General features: G+C 40.4%; 1 protein-coding gene across 5 annotated transcripts in view; it reads left to right on the plus strand.

Moving 5' to 3' along the window:
* The window catches only part of NMT2 (N-myristoyltransferase 2), a 52,758-nt gene that overhangs the window by 18,325 nt on the left and 9,594 nt on the right, over positions 1-24,839 (plus strand). For 3 of the 5 annotated variants that reach the window (XM_039522497.1, XM_039522495.1, XM_039522498.1), the window contains exons 3-10: positions 6,216-6,360; positions 15,085-15,203; positions 15,302-15,393; positions 15,489-15,605; positions 16,431-16,601; positions 17,721-17,829; positions 20,523-20,693; positions 24,263-24,430. In XM_039522497.1, the coding sequence (XP_039378431.1) occupies positions 6,231-6,360; positions 15,085-15,203; positions 15,302-15,393; positions 15,489-15,605; positions 16,431-16,601; positions 17,721-17,829; positions 20,523-20,693; positions 24,263-24,430 (1,077 nt within the window). In that variant the 5' untranslated portion in view covers positions 6,216-6,230. Of the gene's footprint in view, positions 1-4,982; positions 5,201-6,215; positions 6,361-15,084; positions 15,204-15,301; positions 15,394-15,488; positions 15,606-16,430; positions 16,602-17,720; positions 17,830-20,522; positions 20,694-24,262; positions 24,431-24,839 lie in introns of those variants that run through there. The other 2 variants (XM_039522499.1, XM_039522496.1) reach the window with 2 other exon arrangements.

Below are 24,839 nucleotides of genomic sequence, written 5' to 3' on the forward strand. Positions count from 1 at the left end.
GAGCAAATAATATAATTTATGTGGGACTAGCAGCAATTCTGAATAGGTTTAATCAGTACAAAGACATTGCTGCCAGTTTTCCCCAAAATCAGAAAACTCTTTCCTGTCCTGTAGATAATGAGGATTAAGTTTCTGAGTTCTGAACTGATCTTGCATAACTATTTAGGTGAAGCTCTGACTGGTTTTAGTTGGGGATTTGCCTAAGTAAAATATGTGGTGGATCTGGCAATATTTTATTTCACTGGGACTTTGGGGCTGTTAGGGTATGTCTGCATTGCAAAAAAAAACAAACCTGCAGCATCAAGTCTCAGACCCCGGCATAATTCTACATCCTTTCCAATTTTTCAACCTCCTTTTTAAAATAGGGGCACCAGAACTATATGCAGTTTTGTATTCTTAGTCTCACCAGTGCTGTAAACAGAGTCAATATAACCTCCCTATCTCTACTTACTAGTTCCCTGTTTATAGACCCAAGGATTACATTCACCCTTTTTGTACAGCATCACACTGGAACCTCGTGTTAAGTTGCATGTCCACTGTGATCTCTAAATCCTTTTCAGAGTCACAATTTTCTGTAATACAGTTTCCCCTCCTCCATTCTATAGGTATGGCCTGCATTCCTTATTCCTAGATGTATAACTTTGCATTTGGCTATATTCATAGATTCCAAGGCCAGAAGAGACCATTGTGATCATGTAGTCTGAGCCCTTGTGTAACACAAGGCCATAGAAATCCCTGAAAATAATTCCTATTAAAATTAAAAATGTGTTTTGTCCAATTTACAGAGCAAACTGGAGCACTTGGTACAACTGCCCTATCCTCATCATTATTTACCACTCCACCAATCTATGCATCGTCCACGAGTATTAATCAGCAGTAATTTTTACATTTACTTCCAGCTCATTGATGAAAATGTTGAATAGGAAGGTATAAAACCCCTATAACTGGATAATTAAGCAATAACATGCCTGTGGGGTGAGTTTCTTCCTAACCCTATGCAGCTAATGATTGCGTTATATCTTTGTTTGTAAATATTTTTGAATGCTCTGGTCTCTCATTTGTAGTATGAATTCATTCTGTAAATGTGACATGGAAAATATCTTGTTTAATATCCTAGTGGCGCAAATACATATAGGAAAGGGCATGTGTCAGAGTCTACCCTCACTTAAAACTGGGGGGTTTCAAAGTGAGGACCCGCATGTCTCCCCCCCACCCCAAAATCCTAGGGTAGGTCTCCCCTTTGCTGCCACCACCTCGGTCAATTACGTGGGCCGGGACACCCCTGTTTTCCCCCTGTCTCCCTTCAAAGACACTCCCTGGGAACACAGATCAACTCACAGAGGAGGAACCTTCCCCCTCCCCTCTCTTCCCTCTCTCCAGCCTGCTCCAGAGAGAGAGATACCTTGATTCAAACTCCTTGAATCTCTACACACAGGGAAGCAGCCCACTTCCCCCCCTCCCTCTCTCCTAGCCACTGTGGAGAGATACACACCGATTCAACTCTGTGAATCACCGAGAGAGAATGTCTAGCCCCTCCCCCTATATCCACAGTAGAAGGGATTTAATCAAATCTGTATAGAAATAATTTATTAAAAGAAAAACAAGAAAATACAGAATCTCTATGAGTCCAAGCTGGACACTCATAGGGTATAACCTTGCTAAGTTCTGGAGAGAATCCCCTCTCCTTCTCAGTACAACCAGTACAAGCAGAATTAAGAATAATCAATAACAAACACACAGAATTGCAAGCATAGGATTATTAGGTAAGGACACAAAGTATCTTTCTAATGCAAGATAGTGCACTATCTTGACTAGAAGAAATTAGTTCAGAAAGGTGAAAGCTGATAGAGACTTGATTAAAACATCTAGACTCTTGTAACTCCAAACGGCCAAAGACAAAACACACAGGATCAGAGGGAAAAAGTTCCCTCCTAGAAATTTCAAATTCTCTTCCCTGATTGGTCCTCAGGTCAGGTGCCTACCAGGTACTATTTTTAACCCTTTACTAACTATTCATGACAGCATGTTTGCATGAAACTCAGTTTTCAAACTCTCTGCATTGACAGAATATTGTCATCACAAAAGGTGCCATCTGGGAACTTTTGTACTGAAGAGAGGCCTTTTACTTCCCAGCGGTTGCTGTCTAGGCATATATGTAGCAGTCCTTACACAGCTCGCCTTGCTTTCTGAAATCTTATCTTTGCATTTTGCGCCTCTAGCCTACAAACAGCATGTCTATCCTTGTACTCTGTGTCTGTTGCAGGCTACAATGTGGAATTAACTTTGTAGTCTTTTATTTTGCAGCCTGCAGTATGTGCGAACACAAAGAAACAAAGCAGCAGGAGGAAATGTCATAGAACACAGACAAGGAGAGTGGCAAAAGGCAGTCTTCCCCCCACCCCCCAAATAGACAAATGGAGAGCCACAAAGAACTAATACATGTGTGAGCAAAGGCAAAAACCAAAAATACCTGTTTTGAGGTGTAAACGTAAAGTACAGTGTGTATATTCTGTATTGGTAATTCCACTCCATAGCCCACATCTTTGTTCTGTCTTCACTTGCCAAGCAAAACTGGACATAGTCTCTTTGCTGTAAGTAAGCCCTGTCCATGTTCTAGTTCAGGATGGTCTTTGTCCACAATCTGTTTGTCTTAAAGTATTATCAATGTTTGTTCTAATCACAGACATTTCCACAGCTGTTTTCTGTGTTTTTTAAAATGTCAGACTTGAGGATAATGGCATTTAAACAACTATCTAGATAGTAAGTAGTAGTTAGAGACATTTTCTAAATGATGGAACACCTTAAATGGAATAGTCCGGTAATTGAACTTATGGTTACAGTTGCCTTATGGTAGCCCTCTTCCAATTTTGTCCCATTTATTCCATCAATTACAGGTGGCTACTTGGATTTTGGATAGGGTGACCAGATGTCCTGATTTTATAGGGACAGTCCCAATATTTGGGTTTTTTTTCTTATATAGACACCTATTACCCTCCACCCCCATCCCGATTTTCCACACTTGCTATCTGGTCACCCTAATTTTGTATAATACATAAACTGCCCCCAGTAACAGTCTCACCAAAAAAAGTCATTAAGGCTCAAAAGGAAGTGTGATATCAATACGCTTCAAAATGTCACTGATTCCCTATTCTTTCCAACTAGTTCCTCATCTGTTCAGCATATCTGCACATGTAACAGAATGAACCTCCTCCACAACTCCTCCTGTGCCATAAGGGAGGATTCTAGGCACTGACAAAGCTTCACTTTATGCAGAAAAGGCCACCAGCTCCCTCTATATATCAGATAAATTTCCCTTGGATCACATAAAATTGTACATTTTGCTTTCTTCTTTCAGTCTTTGTGCCATTCCTCCAGAGAGTTTAGCCAGTCCCTCTTAACTGCAGGAACTTGCTCTAAATTGAGAAAGTAGATATTGCTTTCCAGCTTACGTGTGTTTTTTCAGAAAATTTTCCTTCTTTATTTGGAGAAATGAAGAGACACTGGAAACAAATTTCATACCACATACCTATCTCTGAATTAGTTGCAAGGAGTGAAGAACCCTTCTCTCTTGGGAAGAAGGACCATCAACCATAGACTAGTCATGCTTAACGTCAGAATGATATATACCTTTTCCCCCTTCTCTTCTATATTATGTGGACAGATACCTTATTTATAATGGTCATTTATTATTGGCATAGAAATAGAATAATGATCCCCTATTAACAGGCTGGCTAGCCTGTCAAGGGGAGTTGGGCTCAGCCTCGCCTGTGACTTTAGCAGTTAACCCCCAGCTTATACTGATCTGGTGGCTCAATTACAATTAGTGATCTAAGCTATGAAAGGCTCAGAGAGAACTACATAGAGAGGATTGAGAACTCGGTGAAAGAAGAAACCCAGGAGAGAGGAGCCTAGGGAACCCCCTCTCTTTGGGAAGGGCCTAGTGAAGGCAGGCTGGAGAAAACCACAAGGAACAGGTTGGATTCCTTTGAGAGGCCCTGAGATAGAGCTTGTAAGAAGCAGGGAAGACCCTGAAAGAAGCTGCTAGAGTAGAAAGGTTGGCAGAGGGCAAACCTGCTAGGAAGAAAGGCTCCCAGGGAAAAAGACCTGGGAGGCAGTGCTCAGCCAAAGGAGCAAATAAATCTGCAGTCCCCAGTAGTAGGGGTGAAGAACAGGGAACGTCAGTGTAGCCTGAGGGGAGCAGGAAGATCTTTTGCTTGGATAATGGTGTAGATTCTGTAGTTGGACTTTGTTACCCCATAAGGGGAAAGAACTGAACTTAACAGATCACCTGGCCAGAGAGCTGGGTCATAGGAGACATACAGAGAGAGTATCAGAGGAGAGAGAGGCCATTGCAAGGCTAAAGAAGTGGTCAAGAGGGGTCCTCCCCTACTCACACTGCCACTTTCTGATACCAAAGGGGTGCTACAGTGGTGAGTGGAACTGCTTACACTGCTAAAATAAAATAAATCCAAAATACTAATATTGACACATCAGAATTGATATTTGATTAGTCCGTGTACTGGTAAGCATTAAAAATCTCTCTACTTCCTTAGAAACCTTCATACTAGACCAATGGGAACTATATATATTGATCTTTAGTTGAGAACACTGATCCATGTCACTATGATTTGGATCTAGAAATAGGCTTTTTTTTTTTTTTCTTGCTGTAACAGTGTTGACATAACTGGGTGACCCAAAGCCCATAAGTAAATAAATGTTAATGCACTGACCTTTCAGGCCAGAGAACAGTTTTATTAATATGTTCATAGTATTATTTTCACAGGAAAATCTTGCAGTACTTCAGTTAACTAGAGAAAGTGCATAATGTTTAGAGGATAAAAATATATATTAAATGTTAAGACATACAGGCTTTTTTTAAGTTGAAAGTTCTTAAACTATATGCAGTAGATCTGCCTTTGAGATGGATGGTACTGAAGCCTGCTGCTTGTCCATATTAGTTGTAGCTTGTGGTGTTTTTCTCTAGATGAGTCCTAGAAAGGAAGTAAAATAATGAAAGGATGACAAATTAATATGGAACTGAGAAGCAGGGAGCTTGTATATTCAACAGTTGGGATAGAACACTTTAAATAATATATGTAATCTAATCTAAAGAATTTATCTTTTGCCTTGGAGAAAACCTGGGGTGAAATCCTGTCCCTCCTGAAGTTGATGGCAAAACTCCCAAATCTGCTCCAGGAAGGTACTTTTTCTTAAGAAAAACAAAAATAGAAATATCCCTTCAGATTTATAACTCACTGTGCCTATCACTGGTTTGCTGTCTGTATACGCTACATGGGCAAAATTCTTATTGAAGCTGTGGGTGCTCAGCTTTATCTCTGAAATGAGGATTTAGATGCCTAGTTTTAACCACCAAAGTTAGGAAAGTTTAGCCCTAGCTTTTAGGCTGTCTGGGTGGGGAGATGGTTCTGTAAAAGTCTCTTTCCTCTTTAATTAGAATTTTAGTTTATTTTATCTTTACTCTTAAATGCTTCCTTCGTTTTGAAGCTTTGCTAACATCTACAAAACAACATTAGCTGTAGCACTGGGCAGAATGGACTTATAACACATGCATATTCTGTACACTGAAAAGTAAAGCAAGAATTAATCAAAAGAACATCTGACAGACCCTCAGTAAACATTGAAATATGTAGCAGTATAGCATAACAGAAATATGGAATAGTGCTGACTTTTTTAAGTGATGTTTTACAGTATCTATCTATCTATCTATCTATCTTAAATGACCTTATGTGCATTACTAATAACACATTAGATTGTTAAACCTGAGGGAATTTTAAAAGTCAGCTTTGCTTTTAGCAGTTTACTCTGTTTTACCATTTCAACTTTGTTCGGATGGAGTGGTGGAAAAAAGAATGGTTAGCTTCACACTGTGGTCCTCATACAGTAGCATAATGCTGCAGTGCTTGTGCTACAAACACTGTAAGTTCTTTATTAAATGTAAACAAACTATTTTGAGGATGTTTAAAAATAATTAAACTACTTTTAAAACAATGGAAGTTTATAAAATTGTTTTTCCCCCAACAAAACCTACATGTTGGGCCTGAGCTCCTTGGCAGTGCCTCACTTAAGGTGGGAGCAAATATACAAAATGCTATCAAAATATCATTGAAGCAAGTGACATGAATATGGTGAGTGCACTACTTTTTCAGTGTGTATGTAGTAAACAAGCCTCTCTCCCCTGTTGTCTCTCTGTATAGAATCCAGCCATTCCAATGCAGAAGCTGCAAGACATTCAGAGAGCTATGGAGCTGCTCTCAGCATGCCAGGGACCAGCAAAGAACATTGATGAAGCAACCAAACGTAAATACCAGTTTTGGGATACGCAACCTGTACCCAAACTTAGTAAGTTTAACTGGGCCTGTATATAAAATTGACCTTAACAGTAGCTAAAAGGAATATGTTGAAATTTTACTGTGTATTCTGTAATACAGATATAAAGTTGGACTGCTTGGATATATTCTTTATCAAAATGTGTTAGGATTCAGTAGTCACTTCTGCTCTTTGCAGCCATCGGAAATTACTGATAAACTACTGAGGTGGGTGGTTTGGAGGGAAAAAAAAAAGGTATGTCATGAAATATCAGAATGAGTTTCATATATGAAAACAGGAAATATGCTGTTGCAATGATCCCATTTAGGCTAATTGGGGTTTGAACTTGAGAACTCCAGGGAAGAAAGGTCTCTACCACTTAAGTGAAAGGAATAACTTAATTAGTTGGTAGCAGCAGTAGACTTTTAAACTGTTATGAGCCAGGTATCAGAGAGGAACAAAGACCCACACTATGCTGGTGTGGGATACACTGTTTTTGCATACATTGATGCTAATTACACATCTCTCCCATGCATAACTATTTTGTTCCTATTTGTTCACCTGCTTCCTCCACTGCATACAATTCTTATCTGTAGTCCATCCTATATACAACAGTGTTTTCCTTCCTCATGGTTTTAGAGGCAGTTTGATTGAAGACTTCTTTAAACTGATTCAATGTCTGTCTTTTGCACAGCTGTTGCCCATCTCCAACCACCCCCACTCATTACTGCTATGGGTGAGTGCAGTTGCTGACTCCTCCACCCTTGGAAGAAAGCCCTATTTCATTAGTCTCCTGTAAGACAATACTGCTAATTCCAGGAACTCTTCAGTGCCAGGGAAGCTTGGGGACCTTGCAAATGAAGCAGTCCCTACCACCTCTTTCAGCAGTGGTTTCCACTGACCATTTTCCTGCTCCTGAGCCTGGTTCCCCATTCCAGCACTCTTGAGGGATTGAACTGCACCACCTCAGCACTCTCAAGTCAGATAGTGCAGTAAGTTAATGTCACCGGTGTATTAAGTTAATGTCACCAGTCCTGGCTGGATGCCTAACCTCTATGCCACAGGTTAAATGAGTTCTCCTCACACACTGTTCTCCCTCTCTCCCAATAGTTAATTATTTCAATAGCCTTGTTATTTTGACCCTTTTCTCTTTCTGAAGGGCATGATGCAGAAGAACCCTCTTAAAATTACTACCTTTTGTAACATTTGGGGTTGTAAGGGCTTGTATCACTGCCTGCCCTTAAATGCTATGCTTCTGCATACCTTAAATGCTATGCTTCTGTGTCTGAGTCCTGACACTGCCAGCCAGTCTTACAAGCATGCAAGTCACACCTTGGCTTCTTCCACCCAGTTACTTTTTTGCAGAGTGAACGCAACACCCTCCAGTCCCAAATTTCTCCAAAACTGTCTGCCAATTGGACAATCGGCAGAGGTTCCCAGAATTGTGAGTTCTTCTTCGAGTGCTTGCTCATGTCGATTCCATTCTAGGTGTGTGTGTGTGCCCATGTGCGTGGTCGTTGGATATAATTGCCTTAGCGGTATCCATAGGGCTAGCTGTGGCACCCCCTTCAGTGCCACGCTCATGCGTCGGTATATCAGGCACCGCAGGCCCTATGCCCTCTCAGTTCCTTCTTACTGCCTGTGGTGGTTAGTTGGAGCACCTTTCCTTGCATAGCAAGGTCTAGAGGTTTCGTCTCTTCTCACTTCGAGCCTTAGGGTCTTGTAAATAGTTTGTTTATTGTAGTTAGTGGTAAGTAGTTCTGTTTGATCTGGGGAGTGGACTGAGGCTCCCTGTCAGACGCCTTTCTCATTCCATGGTCGGGAGCACTCCTGTATGTCTTCCTGCCAGTGCAGTTGATTCACAGAGTCCTTGTGAAGATCAGACAAGATGGGGTGAAAATTATCCTAATAACCCCTGCGTGGCCTCGCCAGCACTGGTTTGGCACATTGCTGAGCCTTTCGATGGCTGCCACACTGCAGCTGCCCCTCTGGCCGGATCTGCTGTCACAGAACCACGGTAGCCTTTTGCATCTGAAACTGGTGGTGCTGCACTTGACGGCTTGGCTACTGCATGGCTAAGCGTGGATGAATGGGTATGCTCGGCCCGTGTCCAGCAGGTCTTGCTCGGTAGCGACTTACCTGGCCAAATGGAAAAGATTCACGTGCTGGACCTTTGGAATGATGTATTCAGGCCAAGCAGGCCCTGCTGCAAGATATCCTGGATTAACTGTTGCATCTCAAACTCCGAGGTTTGTCCCTGTCATCTATCAAGGTCCACCTGGCCACTATCTCGGGTTTTCCTCCTACGTTCCAAGGCAGGTCAATCTTTGCTCACAACATGACGGCACAGTTTTGGAAAGGTTTGGAGCATCTCTGCGCACAGGTCTGATATCCCATCTCCTCCACCCCCCACCAGGGACCTGAATCTCATGCTGTTGAGGCACATGGAGTCTCCATTTAAGCCTCTGGCTTCCTGCTCTCTCCTGCTTCTCTCCTGGAAGGTCTCATTCCTGGTCGTGATAACATCAGCCCGCAGGGTGTCCGAGATCAGGGTGCTTACTTCAGAGTTTTCTACAAGGATAAGGTCCAGCTGCGACCACACCCAGCATTTCTGACCAGGGTTGTTTCCCAGTTTCCTAGTTTCATACTGGCTAGGACATATACTTGCCCGTCTTCTTTCCAAAGCCTCATGCATCAGATGAGGAGTGCAGGCTACGCACCCTGGATGTCAGGAGGGCACTGGCCTTCTACAGAGAGAGAACAACGCCTTTCTATAAGTCAATGCAGTTGTTCGTTGCAGTGGCAGACAGAATGAAAGGTCACCCAATGTCTGCTCAGAGGATTTCATCTTGGATCATGGCCTGCATCCACTACTGCTATGAGCTGGCAAAAGTGCTTCCACTGGCGATCGTGATGGCACACTCAGCTAGGGCACAAGCATCATCAGCGGCCTTCCTGCCACAGATACCAATCCAAGATATCTGTAGAGCCACTACCTGGTCATCTGTCCACATGTTCGTGTCTCATTATGCACTTACCTAGCAAGCTTGAGACAACACTGGCTTAGGCAGAGCAGTGCTGCAAGACCGTGAACTCCAAGCTTGCCTCCATTGATACTGCTTGAGAGTCACCTAGAATGGAATAAACATGAGAAGCACTTGAAGAAGAAAAAACAGTTACCCACCTTTTTCATAACTGTTGTTCTTCGAGATGTGTTGCTCAAGTCCATTCCATTCCCCGCCCTCCTGCCCCTCTGTCGGAGTTGTCGGCAAGAAGGAACTGAGAGAACGTAGGGCCGGCGGTGCCTGATATACCAATGCATGAGTGTGGCACTCGAGGGGGCGCCACAACTGGGCCTATGGATACCGCTAAGGCAAAAATCTCCAACGACCGCACAGGTGGGCGCGCACATAGCTAGAATGGAATGGACATGAGCAAGGCATCTTGAAGAGCAACAGTTATGAAAAGGTGGGCAACTGTTTTTTATTGTTAAACACCCCCCCCCCCAACCTCTGCAAGTGAGAGTTTTGTTACTGCTAAGCTGTGTGACAACTGCCCTGACATACTAGCTTGTCTTCCTTGCAAGTAAACTCCTCATGACTCTACTAGTCCAAACCTTGCCTTGCAGGTAAACCAACAGTGAACCCCATCTCTTTAGCTTGCCAGAGATGTCTCCCTGCAGTATCCATCCTTCTCATGGAACAGTCACAGAAATTATGTTCTCTACTCCTTTAAGTAGACAGTAACAGCAGCATATTCATTTGACTGGGGTTTGACAAACATTCTTAGTTCAATCACAGCACTGAATTGATTTATAATAAAGCTGAAACAAGTTTATTTAATAAAAGGATGTAGGATTAAGTGATACCAAGAATAAGTAGTAAAGACAGAAAAGGTTACAAGCAAACAAAAGTAAAAATACATTTCTAAGATGTATTTAATGTCAGCAAGTTATAATCTTTGTCTAAGCAGGTTTCTCTCCTATATTCAATTCCCAGAGACTTCAACATCCTTGGTTGAAGGATCCAACGTTCTGTGATTTCAAGAGCTCCAGCCCCCTGAATCCCCCAAGTGATGGACAACTATGGGATTCTCTCCCCTTTCTTTTTTTAGTCCAGTAAACCTTTGAAATGTATTCTGTGAAAAGTAAGCCTAGACAAAACTTCTCTCTCCTGCTGGCGTGTAGATGCCATGCTGTCTTCCCAATGTTCATTGGCCCTCCTTCAAGAGGCAGGAATGCTTCCTGGGGGTGTGGTCTCTATTCTCCTGCTGATTCATATGTAAATTGGCTTCCATTGTTTTGATTCCACACTGCTTAATTTACACTGGAGACAGGTAGATAGCTGCCTTCCCTCCTGTCTTCATGAAAACCTTTTTCTCCCTGTGTTTAGTCACCAACTTTTAAAGTGTAATATCAGTGAGTACCTATAATTGCTCATATAGTACTAATGCATACATTTCACAATGCTATTAATCACCAGTTTGTCACAGGCTTTCACAAAAGACCTTACTCAATATACTTTTATAATACAGTAATATTATATACAATCAGCTGATCCAGTTGCCTTTTTATTTGAGATTCAGTTCTCCTGTCTTTATAGTTAAAAGGCTATCTCCCCCAGTTGTTAGTTTGATGGCTTTGTTTACCTTTTATGTAAATATACCTTCATTGTTTCTGCCTGACAACCAGGCGGTTTAGATAAGCAAGTATACATCCGTTTGTCTAGGGCAGACTGGGCTTATTCATTGCTTGCCAAAAACATTTTAAGAATATAATTCTACCACATGTTTATAACTCTTCGTTCACACTCTGTAAACACATCATGCAAGTTTATTAATGATCAGTGAGTTGTTCGTTTTCCAGTGATATACTACAGGCCACCTTTTGTTACATATATCATGACAACAGTGTGTTAGGTGTAGTAAGTATGTCAAGCCTGACAAAAGTTGTTGACACAGAGTAATGAAACCAGTGGGCCCCCGTGTCACGCTTATATTACAGTACCACCCAGAAATGAGCTAGGTGGTGTATAGAACACACAGTAGGAATTCACAGGCACTGCCCCAAAATGTACAAAGACTAAAAGGACTCAAATATTTGAATATTTAATCTAGCACCATGTCTGAATTCGGAGGCCTTGGATCCTAGGAAGTATGGAAGTATTCTTCTTTGGGATAAAATCTCCCTCATAAACCTAAACAGAATTTTCTAGACTTCTTACACTGAATGAGTCTCTGTCCCAAACAGAGTTTTTAGGATCACTCATCACAGACTGCGATCCAGGGAAGTCACCTCACAGCTGGAGAAGGAACCAAGCACCTGTCTCCTCCCTGCTGCTGCACCCAGGAAAAATTAATCCAACAGAAACTAGAAATGTCAAGAAGCCACATCACCATCCTTTGGGATTCCCACTCCTCTGTGGGGCCACCTCTGGCATACCAGGAGTGCCTGATCCCTTATGAAGGGCAAAATCTCCCAGAATCACACTGCCTAGGAACACATTTTAACTCCAGTAAGACAGATGTGTTAAATTGACCTGGTCTCCACACTCATAGAGATTGAAGAATTTGGTTGCTCTCAGACTAAGAAAAATCAAGGATGAAGCATCGTAACATCTGAGTCCCTGGAGAAAATAGTCTACTCCGCATGGACTCATGGTGGTCACAAACATCTAACTAGCAGAGCATCAAAAAACACTGCTCTAAAGCAAAGCTGACAAACTATTTCCTGTCCTCAAGCTCAGCTCCTCCTTTCTGGTGCTTAACTCTAGATCAGGGGCAGGCAACCTATGGCATGCGTGCCGAAGGCGGCACGCGAGCTGATTTTCAGTGGCACTCACGCTTCCTGGGTCCTGGCCACCAGTCCAGGGGGCTCTGCATTTTAATTTAATTTTAAATGAAGCTTCTTAAACGTTTTAAAAACCTTATTTACTTTACATACAACAATAGTTTAGTTATACTTTATAGACTTATAGAAAGAGACCTTCTAAAAACGTTAAATGTATTACTGGCACGCAAAACCTTAAATTAGAGTGAATGAATGAAGACTCCGCACACCACTTCTGAAAGGTTGCCGACCCCTGCTCTAGATGGTTGTGAGCAACAAAAATTTTACTGTTAAGAAAATAAGGCTGTGAATTAGTCTCCAATGGCCTCTGAGCCTCTTGGCCCCAGTAGTCACCTGGACAGCCCAAACACCTGCTCCCATGGTCTGCTCAAGTTGTGCACTCCAAAAATAGGAAGTTATGGAGAGAATCAGGAAAGGTGAAGAAACACCCAGGAACTCTTTTATTGATGGTTATCCATGTGACAATACAAAATTCACTGCACTTTTTAAGTTAACCCAGTAGCTTGCTTAGGGTGCTGGTTATAGGCTTGGTCTACACTACAGAATTAGGTTGACATAAGGCATCTTACGTTAACCTAACTCTGTAGGTGTTTACACTGTAATGGTGCTCCCACTGATGTAAGTTGCCCACTACGTCGACCTAATAACTCCACCTCTGCAAAAGGTGTCAAACTTAGGTCAACGTTAGGGTGATGCAGTGTCTGTGTAGACACTGCGTTACTGATATCGCCTGTTGTCTGTCAGCCCTGCACGGGACTGACAGCCCAGATTACTGCTGCTGCCTCCCAGTGAGGGATTGAGAGGCAGAAGAGCCTGAGCCTGGCCACCGCCTAGGCCTTCTCCCCCACCCTCCATGCCTCACTGGGAGGCAGCTGGGCCTGGGCTCTCCTCCCCTCCTCCTTTCCCCCAGTCCCTCACCAGGAGGCAGCTGAGATCAGGCTCTCCTCCCACCCCCATCCATCATCAGGAGGTGTCCAGGATCGGGCTCTCCTTCCCCCCCACCCCTACCCCAATCCCTCACCGGGAGGGGGGCCAGGATCGGGCTCTCCTTCCTCCCTCCCTCCCCTCTCCATCCCCCACCAAGAGGCAGCAGCGGGACTCCAGGCTGTCAGCCATGGTGGTGGGGAGACTCCAGCTGTCAGTGCCCCACTTCAGTCGGTGGAAGCACTGCCGACAGAAGGAGTTAGTGTGGACATGAAAAACAGTAATTACTGTGGTGGCTCTTTGTCAACCAAACTTTGGTCAACTTAATTTTGTAGTGTAGACAAGTCTATAGACTTCATCTCCAAAGTGCTGTTTGATGGCTTCAAGTAGCGTTCTGTGTAAAGCTCTCCAGCATTCTTGAGAATTTAACAAAATAATATCACAACATTATTGCCTGAGGGACTCTAAATCCAGCTTTTGGAATTTTAGCCATCTTTTCAGAACACCTCAAACTAGTAGTCCTTTCACTCTACATGTGGCACTAGAATGTATTTTGTTAGCAGTCAGTGAGGTCATACCTTGAACATCCTTCAGCACCAGCTCAGAGATGAGCGCTTGCTGGTCCTATCACTCACCAGTCTAGGAGGATGAGGAAAAAAATGTCTGGGCAACTACGAACAAACAGGATCTAGAAGTGATTCTGAAGGGCTGCTTAATAGAAATAGGGTTTGTAGAATTTGAGTGGTCTTTGAATATTCTGTTAAGCTGCCTGGCTGAATCACTTCTACTTCCAATTTGTGAGAAGTAGAAATGGCCTACACCTTTACATTTTTCAGCTTCCTCCTGAGGTGTTGCGTGAGGGGGGGGCGGGGAAGGAAGCTCTTTCTTCAATGTGTTGAAGATTATGACTTCAGATGGAAGCATTAGTCTTTCTGCTTCAAGAAATAGTTGCAGGAATCTTTGTGTTCATAAACTTGAAAGTTTTCCCTCCTTGTACAAAGACGAGACTACTAGCAGCAGTCCTATAGGTAGTATACCATAGCGGATCAAGACTATCATTTTGTAGCAATGGTATCTGGAGGGTTCTCTGTACCCAGAGTCTTCATGGAGCTGTTGGTGATTCTGGCCTTACCACTATTAGGCAATCTCCTGACAGAAGCTCTTTCTGCAATAGAAGCTGCGTAGTGCACCCTACTGGTCATTCAGGTGTATTCATGAGAACTAAGATTGCAATAGTCTGACACGCTATCAATAATTTGTACAAGCATGATTAACATGTTATAATTTCCTAATGTTGTTCAGCTTTGGAAGCCTCTTCTGGGGCTGGTGGGCTGATGTGTAATAGCCATCCAACAGAAGAAGAGTGGATCCTGTTTATATTTTAAAAAATATCTTCAGTCTACCTGCTTCTGAAGTTATGGAGAAAAACAAGATTACCCAGTAGCGAGTCCAGAACTATAAGTGTAACCACAATTTTAATTTTAAATTTCCAAATGAAAGTTTTTTCATTTCACCAGCAGCCATTCTATAAAATGCCCTGATCCTGCAAACACTGATGCATGTGAGTAGTGCCATTGAGTTCATATAAGTCAATGTTTGCAAGATCAGTACCATAGCTTGTGAATCTCACTACTGAACTGCAGAACTCCTCCCCAGATATGGCTTTCAGTAGTTGACTAAGTGATACATACATGCTGATAATTTGCTATTCAATTGTGCTCTGTTATGAAATGTTAAGATATAAACTGCAGTAGAATAGCTCTGAGCCTCTGTACAATAGCTCTGCTGAAGTATTAGCAGACTTGAGTGAGTTGTAAAACAGGGAAATAATGTAAGCAAACAAAAGCTTATTTTTAACATTTTTAAAAGGCTTCAGATTCTGATTTCATAATTGTACATTACACCTTGTGTAAAGTGACTTCAAAACTTACTAATTTTCAAATTAGCTAGTAATGTAATTTTTCCCCTCTCTCTTTCTATAACAGATGAAGTTATAACTTCTCATGGTGCAATTGAACCAGATAAGGACAATGTCCGCCTAGAGCCATACTCTTTGCCGCAGGGTTTTATGTGGGACACTTTGGACCTGAGCAACGCTGAAGTTGTAAGTAGAATCATGTATGTGTACACACAGTCTTTGATGAAACATTCTGGCTGATATGTGTGAGATAAAATTCTTCCTTTTTTGATGTGTGTTTTCAGCTAAAGGAACTGTACACATTATTAAATGAGAATTACGTAGAAGATGATGATAACATGTTTAGGTTTGACTACTCACCTGAGTTTCTTATGTGGTGAGTAGCAATTTCTGTGTTGGATTGCAAAGAAGGGTGTTTTGATCACATTCTTTTGAGCACTAATTTGTAATGGTTTCTGCCACTGATTCTAGGGCACTACGTCCTCCAGGCTGGCTACCCCAGTGGCACTGTGGAGTTAGAGTATCGTCAAACAAAAAATTGGTAGGGTTCATAAGCGCCATCCCTGCACACATTCGGATTTATGACAGGTAAATATAAATAGATAAAAATAAATATAAATAAAAACAAATGATATATCTTGAACTGTCTTTCGTGGTGGGGATTGTCTGATTGAAGAGCTGAGTGCTAGGCCTCATTGACAGTAGAGGGAGAAGAAACCTTACACAGGTCTGAAATTTTTCACAAGGCTTTTGGAAGTTCCCAATTAAAACTAATGGCAAACAAATATCCACCTCAGAAAGATTCTATTGATAGAAGATGTGGAGAGCTGCTTGATGTTTTCTGGCCTATTGGAAAGTATAAAGTGTATGTTCAGTCAGTTAAACTTACCAGGGCTCTCTCCATAGGGTTGGAGCACTGGAATAATTAATTAGTGAATATGAGCTGTGGAGCCTTTTGATATCTCTTTCCTCCTGCTTTGATTGCTTTCCAGGGCCTTAAATCCAGGCCACAATTCAGGTCATGGTACAGGTCTAAAGGGTATTCCAGGCAAATTCTCCAACCTAGTCATCTTGCCAGATGCAGTTACAGAATATTAACATTTGTTGTATACTTTGAGGATGCAACTTAAGGCAGCCAGGTTAAAAATTTGGATATGTATGCTTAGAAGTATGTAAAATACAAAGAGCATATACCAACATTGGATAAGAAATCTCAATGATTTATCAGAGTCCTTTGTTACATAATTGAGTCCTTCTGTTGAAGACTTTAAAATGAGCATTATTTATGTTTTTGAGAAGCTACCTTGTATAACCTGAAATTTAGTATCAACATAGAAAATAAAACTATATAAACAAGACTATACTGTGTTTTAGTGAGTTTTATAACTGTTTTGTTATTTAAATTGCTTTTAGTGTGAAGAAAATGGTAGAAATCAATTTTCTTTGTGTCCACAAGAAATTGAGATCTAAACGAGTAGCACCTGTACTGATTCGGGAAATAACCAGAAGAGTAAACCTGGAAGGGATTTTTCAGGCAGTTTACACTGCAGGAGTGGTACTCCCCAAGCCTGTGGCCACATGCAGGTAACCTAGGTGGTGTTCATAGTAACATTGCTCCCAAGGATGATCATTTTAAAGAGGATTCCTTGTCATTTTCACAAACTAGCTAATAAAAATTGTTCATTTTTCTGCTGTAAACTTCTGGTAAACATTCTGGATTTGATTTTAATGCAGAGAACATGGCCAACTTCTTTGTGATGCCTTGGACAAAGACATTTCTTGGAGTAAAATCTAGTTCTGTTTGGGGCACTGCCTGCACTTTGTTAGAAACTGTGCTAGCAATTACAAGGTTGTATACTTCGGTACATACTTTTTTCAAGTGACCTATTGCTTGACTGGTGGGGTGAACAGAGTTTCTGGGAATAATATAGTACTACTTTTTAAACACCTTCCTGTAGGGTCTCCTCTCTGGAGAAAGAGAGGTTTGTTGTGCATCTTACAATGATGTAAGAACTGTACTGTCAGAAAAGTTTTGTCTGAAGTCCAGCATAACTTTGTTTGCATGTAGTGGATTCAATATTGCTTATGCTGCCACAAGTTCAAATCACTGAAGAGTTGGCTCAGCCCTTAATCCTTCTGGTAGATAACCAAGCTCTGAGTAATTTTTTGGATTAAATTTTAAAAGCTGAAATCTTGTTTGCAGTTTATGGACATCAGAAATACCATGAGTCTTTTTTGGAGGGAAGAGTAGGTATAGGTTTTGCTATCCCTCACCATAATTTTTCCTCCTTTGATGCTGGGTATTCAAAGGTGTTCTATCACAGAGACAGCTGGCAGGAGAAGGCCCTCCCAAAAAACTGCTTACACAGACAAGCAGAGGGTCTTGTCTGTACAGCAAAATGAGTGTTGTGAAAACAACCAAGGCTATGACAAGGGTGAAGTTGCCCTGATTACTAATCTCAATATTAAAAATGTGTGTGGGTACAAACTATGATAGTCAACCATACCATAGTCATTAACAAGTTTAAAAGGTGTAGGGTTGACACTTTATGCTGCTCAAGTCCCCCATAGATAGTAGTATAGGATTGCCCCTTAGATGCAATTGTTTAATTTTGGGAGGCAGGGATTGGATGAAATATATATAAAACATATATTATTAAAATTAGTAATTATATTAACATGTATTTTAAATTGTATTTCCAGGTACTGGCATCGATCACTGAACCCCAGAAAATTGGTAGAGGTGAAATTTTCACATTTGAGTAGAAATATGACTTTACAAAGAACAATGAAGCTCTACAGACTTCCCGATGTAAGCAATGTATCTACCTAAAGAACCCTCACAGTTATTGTGAGGCCCAAAATACCCTTCCATCAGCCTCCTACAAGGCAAGATTTTCATTTTGGAAGGAAAGCATTTACACCATGTAAAAACATATTTGTTCGTTGGGAAAGGGGTTACAAGAGTAGATGAGTTTATTTAGGAATACCAGAGACCCTAAAAAACTCACAAAACTCCCCAAGTAAACTTCAACTCAATCCTATTCAACCACAAACTGAAGACACACACTTTTTACAACTCTATACCATTAATTTTTCATCCAATTAACATATCATTTTTAATGGAGTAAAAATGACCTGAATTTCTTACATAGAAAGAATCCTAAAATGTTGATAAGGCAATGCTGAGAAGCATTTTAGTCCAATTTGCCAGAGAATGTTTTCTCCACATGGTGAACTGTTTCAGCAAATTGTAGCTCAGGAAATGCTATGTACTGTGCATGTCTTTTCTTTGGATAAAAATCTCTCCCCCTGCCCCCTCCAAGTTTTTCCATAATGACTTACCTGCCTTTGGACAGCCATGTCTGCCATCATTGGTTGGTCTGATGTCACAGATGCTCATTACTTTTATAGCATCAACACTATACTAGATGCTCCCCTGCACAGCAGAGTCCATTGTTTGTGTCTCAGTACGTAATGATATCAGTATGACCCACTTCCCATGCTGCGCACACATGCTCTCTCACTGTATGCAGTGCAGTAGTTGGCAGAGCCTAAAAATGAATAACTAAATTAATTTATTTTTTAGGCCCAAAGAACTAAGTCTAACTTTAGTCAAATTTGAAATAATTTTTAGATGATAAAAATCTAGTAGATATTTCAGATATAGGGTTTGATGGCATTTCTATTCTTTTCATATAGACAAGGTTCATAAATAAATGGGGTTTATTAGAAAATATACAACTCTTATTCTAACCAATCTTTCTAATTCATAAGTTACAGACTACAATAGAAGAAAAATAAAGTATGGGGAGGGGGGGAAATAAGACCTAGAAACACACCTAGGAAGAGATTAGGACGTGTATGCAGCACTGTACACAGACAATAACTTCTGAGTAAAATTTCTAAAGCACCTAAGTGCCATTTTCAAAAGTGACAGAAGCACTTAGCAGCCGATGTCTATCAGAAAGTCAAGAGAACTTAAGATCCTTGTACCTAAAGGTATGTCTGTGCTGTAATTGGACATGTGATTGCAGCTCAGATAGGCCTAGCACTAGCTTTAATCTAACTAGTGTAGCTAAAATGAGCTGTGAGGATGTGGTGGTGGCCTGGACCTCAGCATAGTTAGCAACACAACGCTTGATATTTTTTACTGTCTACTCTGAAGATCTGTTTGAAATCATATAAGAATATTGTGATTATATTAACAAAATGTTACTCTAAACAACTCTTCTTGGGTATTTTTCACTTTCCAAGTATATAGTTACTTAATAGGGGACTTTTAAGACAAACTTAAAGTGAGGAAAAAATATACCAAAATGAACCTACCTTGCCGATCTGTTGTTGTTTCAGACATTTGTTTTCATACCTTCTTCTGCCAGGAGCTCAGAATCCTTGGCTAGAGCTGCCACTTAAGGTGGGATACAGCTGAGGATTTCTGGGACTTAAGGATGCCTCAGCCAGGCTTCCTTCCCTACAGGCGCACTCCCTATATGGGCAGCTGCACTAGTTCTACACCACTCAGTGATCCGGCTTCCACAAGGGGTATCCTCAGGGATCCATTAAGCTAGTTTTTTGACTGCTTTGTTGGAATTGGGCAAAGTTGTAAGAGCCAGCCTGAAAATTGGGGCCCCCTGTATTTGACCTTGCCACGTTACCATGAAAAATGACTAACATATTAAACAAATTCATTATATGACTTCATTGAATGATGAAGCAGATAAGCTCTGAAAGAGAATGAACCTTTGTTTAATGAAGAAACATGCTGGATAATTAACAAAAATTTGGTGGAGAAAATAAGATTCAGTTGCTTGCCACACATCTAAATGTTAATTACAATGTATTAAAAATATTTTTTCTCCATTGTATAAAGTCCCTTTGTAAAATATCTTATTTTCTAAAATGTACTGTAGATTAGTCATTCCAGAATGGCCTTAATTTATGTGAGGAGGGCTTTCTCATGAGTAGAAAAATGGTTATGTCTGCATAGAAAATTTAGACAACAAGCTAGTTTGGAGGGGTAAAAGTAGCTGGAAATTTTCATGTTAAATGTTTGCTGACCAAATATAAGCACACGAGATAAAGTGATTTTTACTTGGTATCCAACATATTTTTGTCTTCTGGTCAGTTACTGATAATCAGGGTTTTTTCTGGGCCCTAAATAATTTAGAAGAAAAGAAGTAATGATCAAACTAAAAAAGGAACACACTATGTTTGTAGTTTACGCTACAGTCAACAGTGTCTGTTTCCCTGGAGAAATGAAGTAGTACTAGTAATGGTATGTAAAGATTGATGTGCCCCAGACTGTCTCAGTAATTAGAAGGTAGGGAATATTGATTGAAGGCAGTTTGTAAATTGGCATAATGAATTATAATGCTAGAGTAAAGTAGGCTAATAATGAATATTCTATAGCAAATGGAGTGCGCTCTGTAACCTACTTTCATATATTTTGTAAATAAATTCCTCCTTTCAACATCTTATTTTTTTTCTTTTTATTGTAACAAGGCCACAAAGACTTCAGGTTTGAGACCAATGGAACAAAAAGACATTAAAGCAGTGCAAGAACTGATCAACAGTTACTTGAAGCAATTTAATCTTGCTCCTGTAATGGATGAAGAAGAGGTAGCCCACTGGTTCCTGCCTCAGGATCATATTATTGACACCTTTGTAGTTGAGGTAAAAACATTGGTTAACAATGTAAATGAGATATATGTAAATTCCACCCTTGCCTCCCCAGTAATATTACACAGGTAATTCAATGTAAGGCTATATTGACATTAGGGTTTTGATGGCATCAAGATAACTACCATGAGAAACAAGAGGGCTTTCTAGTGTATTGAGAGCCATGATCTATACTTAACCTTTCATTGTAGCATTTGTGGAGCTTGATATAGTTTATCCATTTTGTTTTTTATATTAAACAGAGAACAGTAAACATTATTGTACATTCTAATATTCTAATTGCATGATAAGGAAACACTTATTTTTGGCGTCTGTATGGACTGCAGTGGTAATATAACAGGGTGTTTAAATAAGAATTCTAAAACTCTGAAAGTAATGACCATCTGGGAGGCACTCTACATTATTAAAATCTTGTTTGCTTTTCACCACCCCTTTTTGGGAAAAAAACAATTTGATTATAAGTATTAATATTCGAATCTGCTTTTCCAGAAAGAAAAGAGCTGCTAAAATGACTGAGATGAGGAAATGGGAATCTGATTGGGGTCTGATGTCATTTCTTCAGATGTCAAATAGGAACTCCACAGCAGGCCAGCACAAAATTTAAATCCTGTTTAGCTGATTTCAGGTGCACCTATTTATATGGAGAGTCCTAGTATCGGATAAATCTGCTTCAAATGTAATCTGATACTCAATTTAATAGTTTAAGTTCACATCTCTTGGTGCTATTATTTGTGGGTAAACTTTTCAAAATGACCCATGTAGCTTAGAAACCTAAGTTCCATTGAAAGCTGTCAGTCACTATATTAAATTTGTTTGCTAGTGCTTAGAAATCCTTTTAGGATGAAAGAAACTACAGAAAAGTTAGATTGCAATTACATGTTAAGAAGGCTGCCTTCGCAGCACAAATGGCCAAAGGCTTTCTTTTGTTTTAAATTCAAAATGTTGGTACTAAAGACCATAGCAAAATGAAAGGGGGAGACCTTAATAAAGCTCATAATCACTGAATTAACATTTCTAGCATCCTTAATGATTGTGCAGATTTCTTAAGCTCCATAATTAATTCATCTCTGTGATACAGAGCTCAGCGGAGACATCCTCATATTTGATATTTGAACTTTACATCAGAGGTCCTTAAAAAAATCTGACATCTCCCTTATCACACTTCAAGAGCCCTTTTGAGCTACTATCTTGCAATTTGGTATACTTTTTCAATGTGAATCACTTGAGCTGATCTAAATATGCTACACATTTTCCACAAAAAATTGCTGTCAAAAAGCAAAAAATTTCCTTTTCCAAAGAACTGGAAAAATGTTGAGAAAAGAAGCCTGATAGGTCTCTTCACATATGTTAAGGACTGTTACAAAAGAAGACAGTGATCAGTTGTTCGTAGGAAGGTAGGACAAGAAGTAATTGGAGAAAGTGGTTAAGGACATTGAGGTCAATGGTAATTGGGACAAAATACAATATGGTTTTACAAAAGGTAGATCATACCAAACCAACTTGATCTCCTTCTTTTAGACGGTAACAGATTTTTAGATAAAGGAAACACAGTGGATCTAATTTACCTTGATTTCAGTAAGGCATTTGATACGGTTCCACATGGGGAATTATTAGCTAAATTGGAAAAGATGGGGATCAATATGAAAATTGAAAGGTGGATAAGGAACTGGTTAAAGAGGAGACTGCAACGGGTCATACTGAAAGGTGAATTGTCAGACTGGAGAGAGGTTACTAGTGGAGTTCCTCAGGGATCGGTTTTGGGACCAATCTTACTTAATGTTTTTATTCCTGACCTTGGCACAAAAAGTGGGAGTGTGCTAATAAAGTTTGCGGATGACACAAAGCTGGGAGGTATTGCCAATACAGAGAAGGACCGGGATATCATACAGGAAGATCTGTATGACCTTGTAACTGGAATAATAGTAATAGGATGAAATTTAATAGTGAAAAGTGCAAGGTCATGCATTTAGGGATTAATAACAATAATTTTTGTTAAGCTGGGGACTCATCAGTTAGAAGTAACAGAGGAGAAGGACCTCGGAGTATTGGTTGATCACAGGATGGCTATGAGCCGCCAGTGTGATATGGCCGTGAAAAAAGCTAATGCTGTCTTGGGATGCATCAGGCGAGGTATTTCCAGTAGAGATAAGGAGGTCTTAGTACCGTTATACAAGGCACTGGTGAGACCTCATCTGGACTACTGTGTGCAGTTCTGGTCTCGCATGTTTAAGAAGGATGAATACAAACTGGAACAGGTACAGCGAAGGGCTACTAGGATGATCCAAGGAATAGAAAACCTTATGAAAGGAGATTCAAAGAGCTCGGCTTGTTTAGCCTAACCAAAAGAAGGCTGAGGGGAGAGATGATTGCTCTCTATAAATATATCAGAGGGATAAATACCAGGGAGGGAGAGGAATTATTTAAGCTCAGTACCAATGTGGACACAAGAACAAATGGATATAAACTGGCCATCAGGAAGTTTATATTTGAAATTAGATGAAGGTTTCTAACCATTAGAGGAGTGAAGTTCTGGAACAGCCTTCCAAGGGGAGCAGTGGGGGCAAAAGACTTATCTGGCTTCAAGACGAGCTTAATAAGTTTATGGAGGGGATGGTATGATGGGATAGCCTAATTTTGGCAATTAATTGATCTTTGTCTATTAGCGGTAAATATGCCCAATGGCCTGTGATGGGATGTTAGATGGGGTGGGATCTGAGTTACTATAGAGAATTCTTTCCTGGGTGTTTGGCTGGTGAGTCTTCCCACATGCTCAGGATTTAGCTGATCGCCATATTTGGGGTTGGGAAGGAATTTTCCTCCAGGACAGATTGGCAGAGGCTCCTAGGGGTTTTTCACCTCCCTCTGTAGCATGGGGCACGGGTCACTTGCTGGAGGATTCTCTGCACCTTGAAGTCTTTAAACCAGGATTTGAGGACTTCAGTGGCTCAGACATAGGTTAAGGGTTTGTTGCGGGAGTGGGTGGGTGAGATTCTGCTGCCTGCGTTGTGCAGGAGGTCAGACTAGACGATCATATTGGTCCCTTCTGACCTTAAAGTCTATAATTGAGTCTATAATTGTCTTTATTTGCAGCAGGTGATATTTAGATTAGATATTAGAAAAAGTTTCTAACTATAATGGTAGTTAAGTACTGGAACAGATTACCAAGGGAGGTTGTGGAATCTCCATCATTGAAGGTTTTTAAGAACAGGTTAGACAAAGATGTGCAAGGGAAGGTCTAGGTATATTTGGTCAGTCCTGCCTTAGTATGGTAGGATGGACTAGATGACCTCTCAAGATCCCCTCCAGCACTGCCTTTCTATTTATGATATTAAGATGTTCTCAGGGCACCAATTCCATGCGTCTGATTTTAACCAAGAGAATTTTTGAAGTTGTGATGAATGCGTGGTAGAGACCAGTGCTCATAGCCATGCCACCTGAAGGGTAGGCTTCTGGCAGCTAGTATTTGTAATTTCCCAAAATATCTGCTGCGCAGAGTGAAGGCTAAAACTGTAGCTAATTAATTACAAGCTGATTCTTCATTCAATGACTTTTTTCTTCCCCAGAGTTCAAATGGTATTTTAACCGATTTCCTGAGTTTCTACACGTTACCTTCAACAGTTATGCACCACCCTGTTCATAAAAGCCTCAAAGCTGCCTATTCCTTCTACAATATTCATACAGAGACTCCTCTCTTGGATCTAATGAATGATGCACTCATTATAGCTAAATTGGTAAGTAACTTACGTTCCCTATCTACTTTTCTCAGAAAAGTAGGGTAATTTAAAAAAAAATGAAAGGAAGTGTTTAATGTGTAACATTCCATTTTTTTTACTTTAAAAAGGGATTTTTAATGCACTTGCAGAACTTAAAAAAATCTATACTAGCTTTGCTCTTCACTTTGAACAGTACTAGAGAAAAAGGAAAAAATTCCCATAAGCCTGCAGTATTTTTACAAAATATATTTTTAATAGTGCTGTTGATTAATCGCAGTTAACTCACACGATTAACTCAAAAAAATTAATCGCAATTAATCGCACTGTTAAACAATAGAATACCAATTTAAATTTATTTTTGATGCTCTTCTACATTTTAAAATATATCTATTTCAGTTACAACACAGAATACAAAGTGTACAGTGCT

This window comes from Mauremys reevesii, linkage group 2 (assembly GCF_016161935.1).
Source record: "Mauremys reevesii isolate NIE-2019 linkage group 2, ASM1616193v1, whole genome shotgun sequence".
NCBI lineage: Eukaryota > Metazoa > Chordata > Testudines > Geoemydidae > Mauremys > Mauremys reevesii.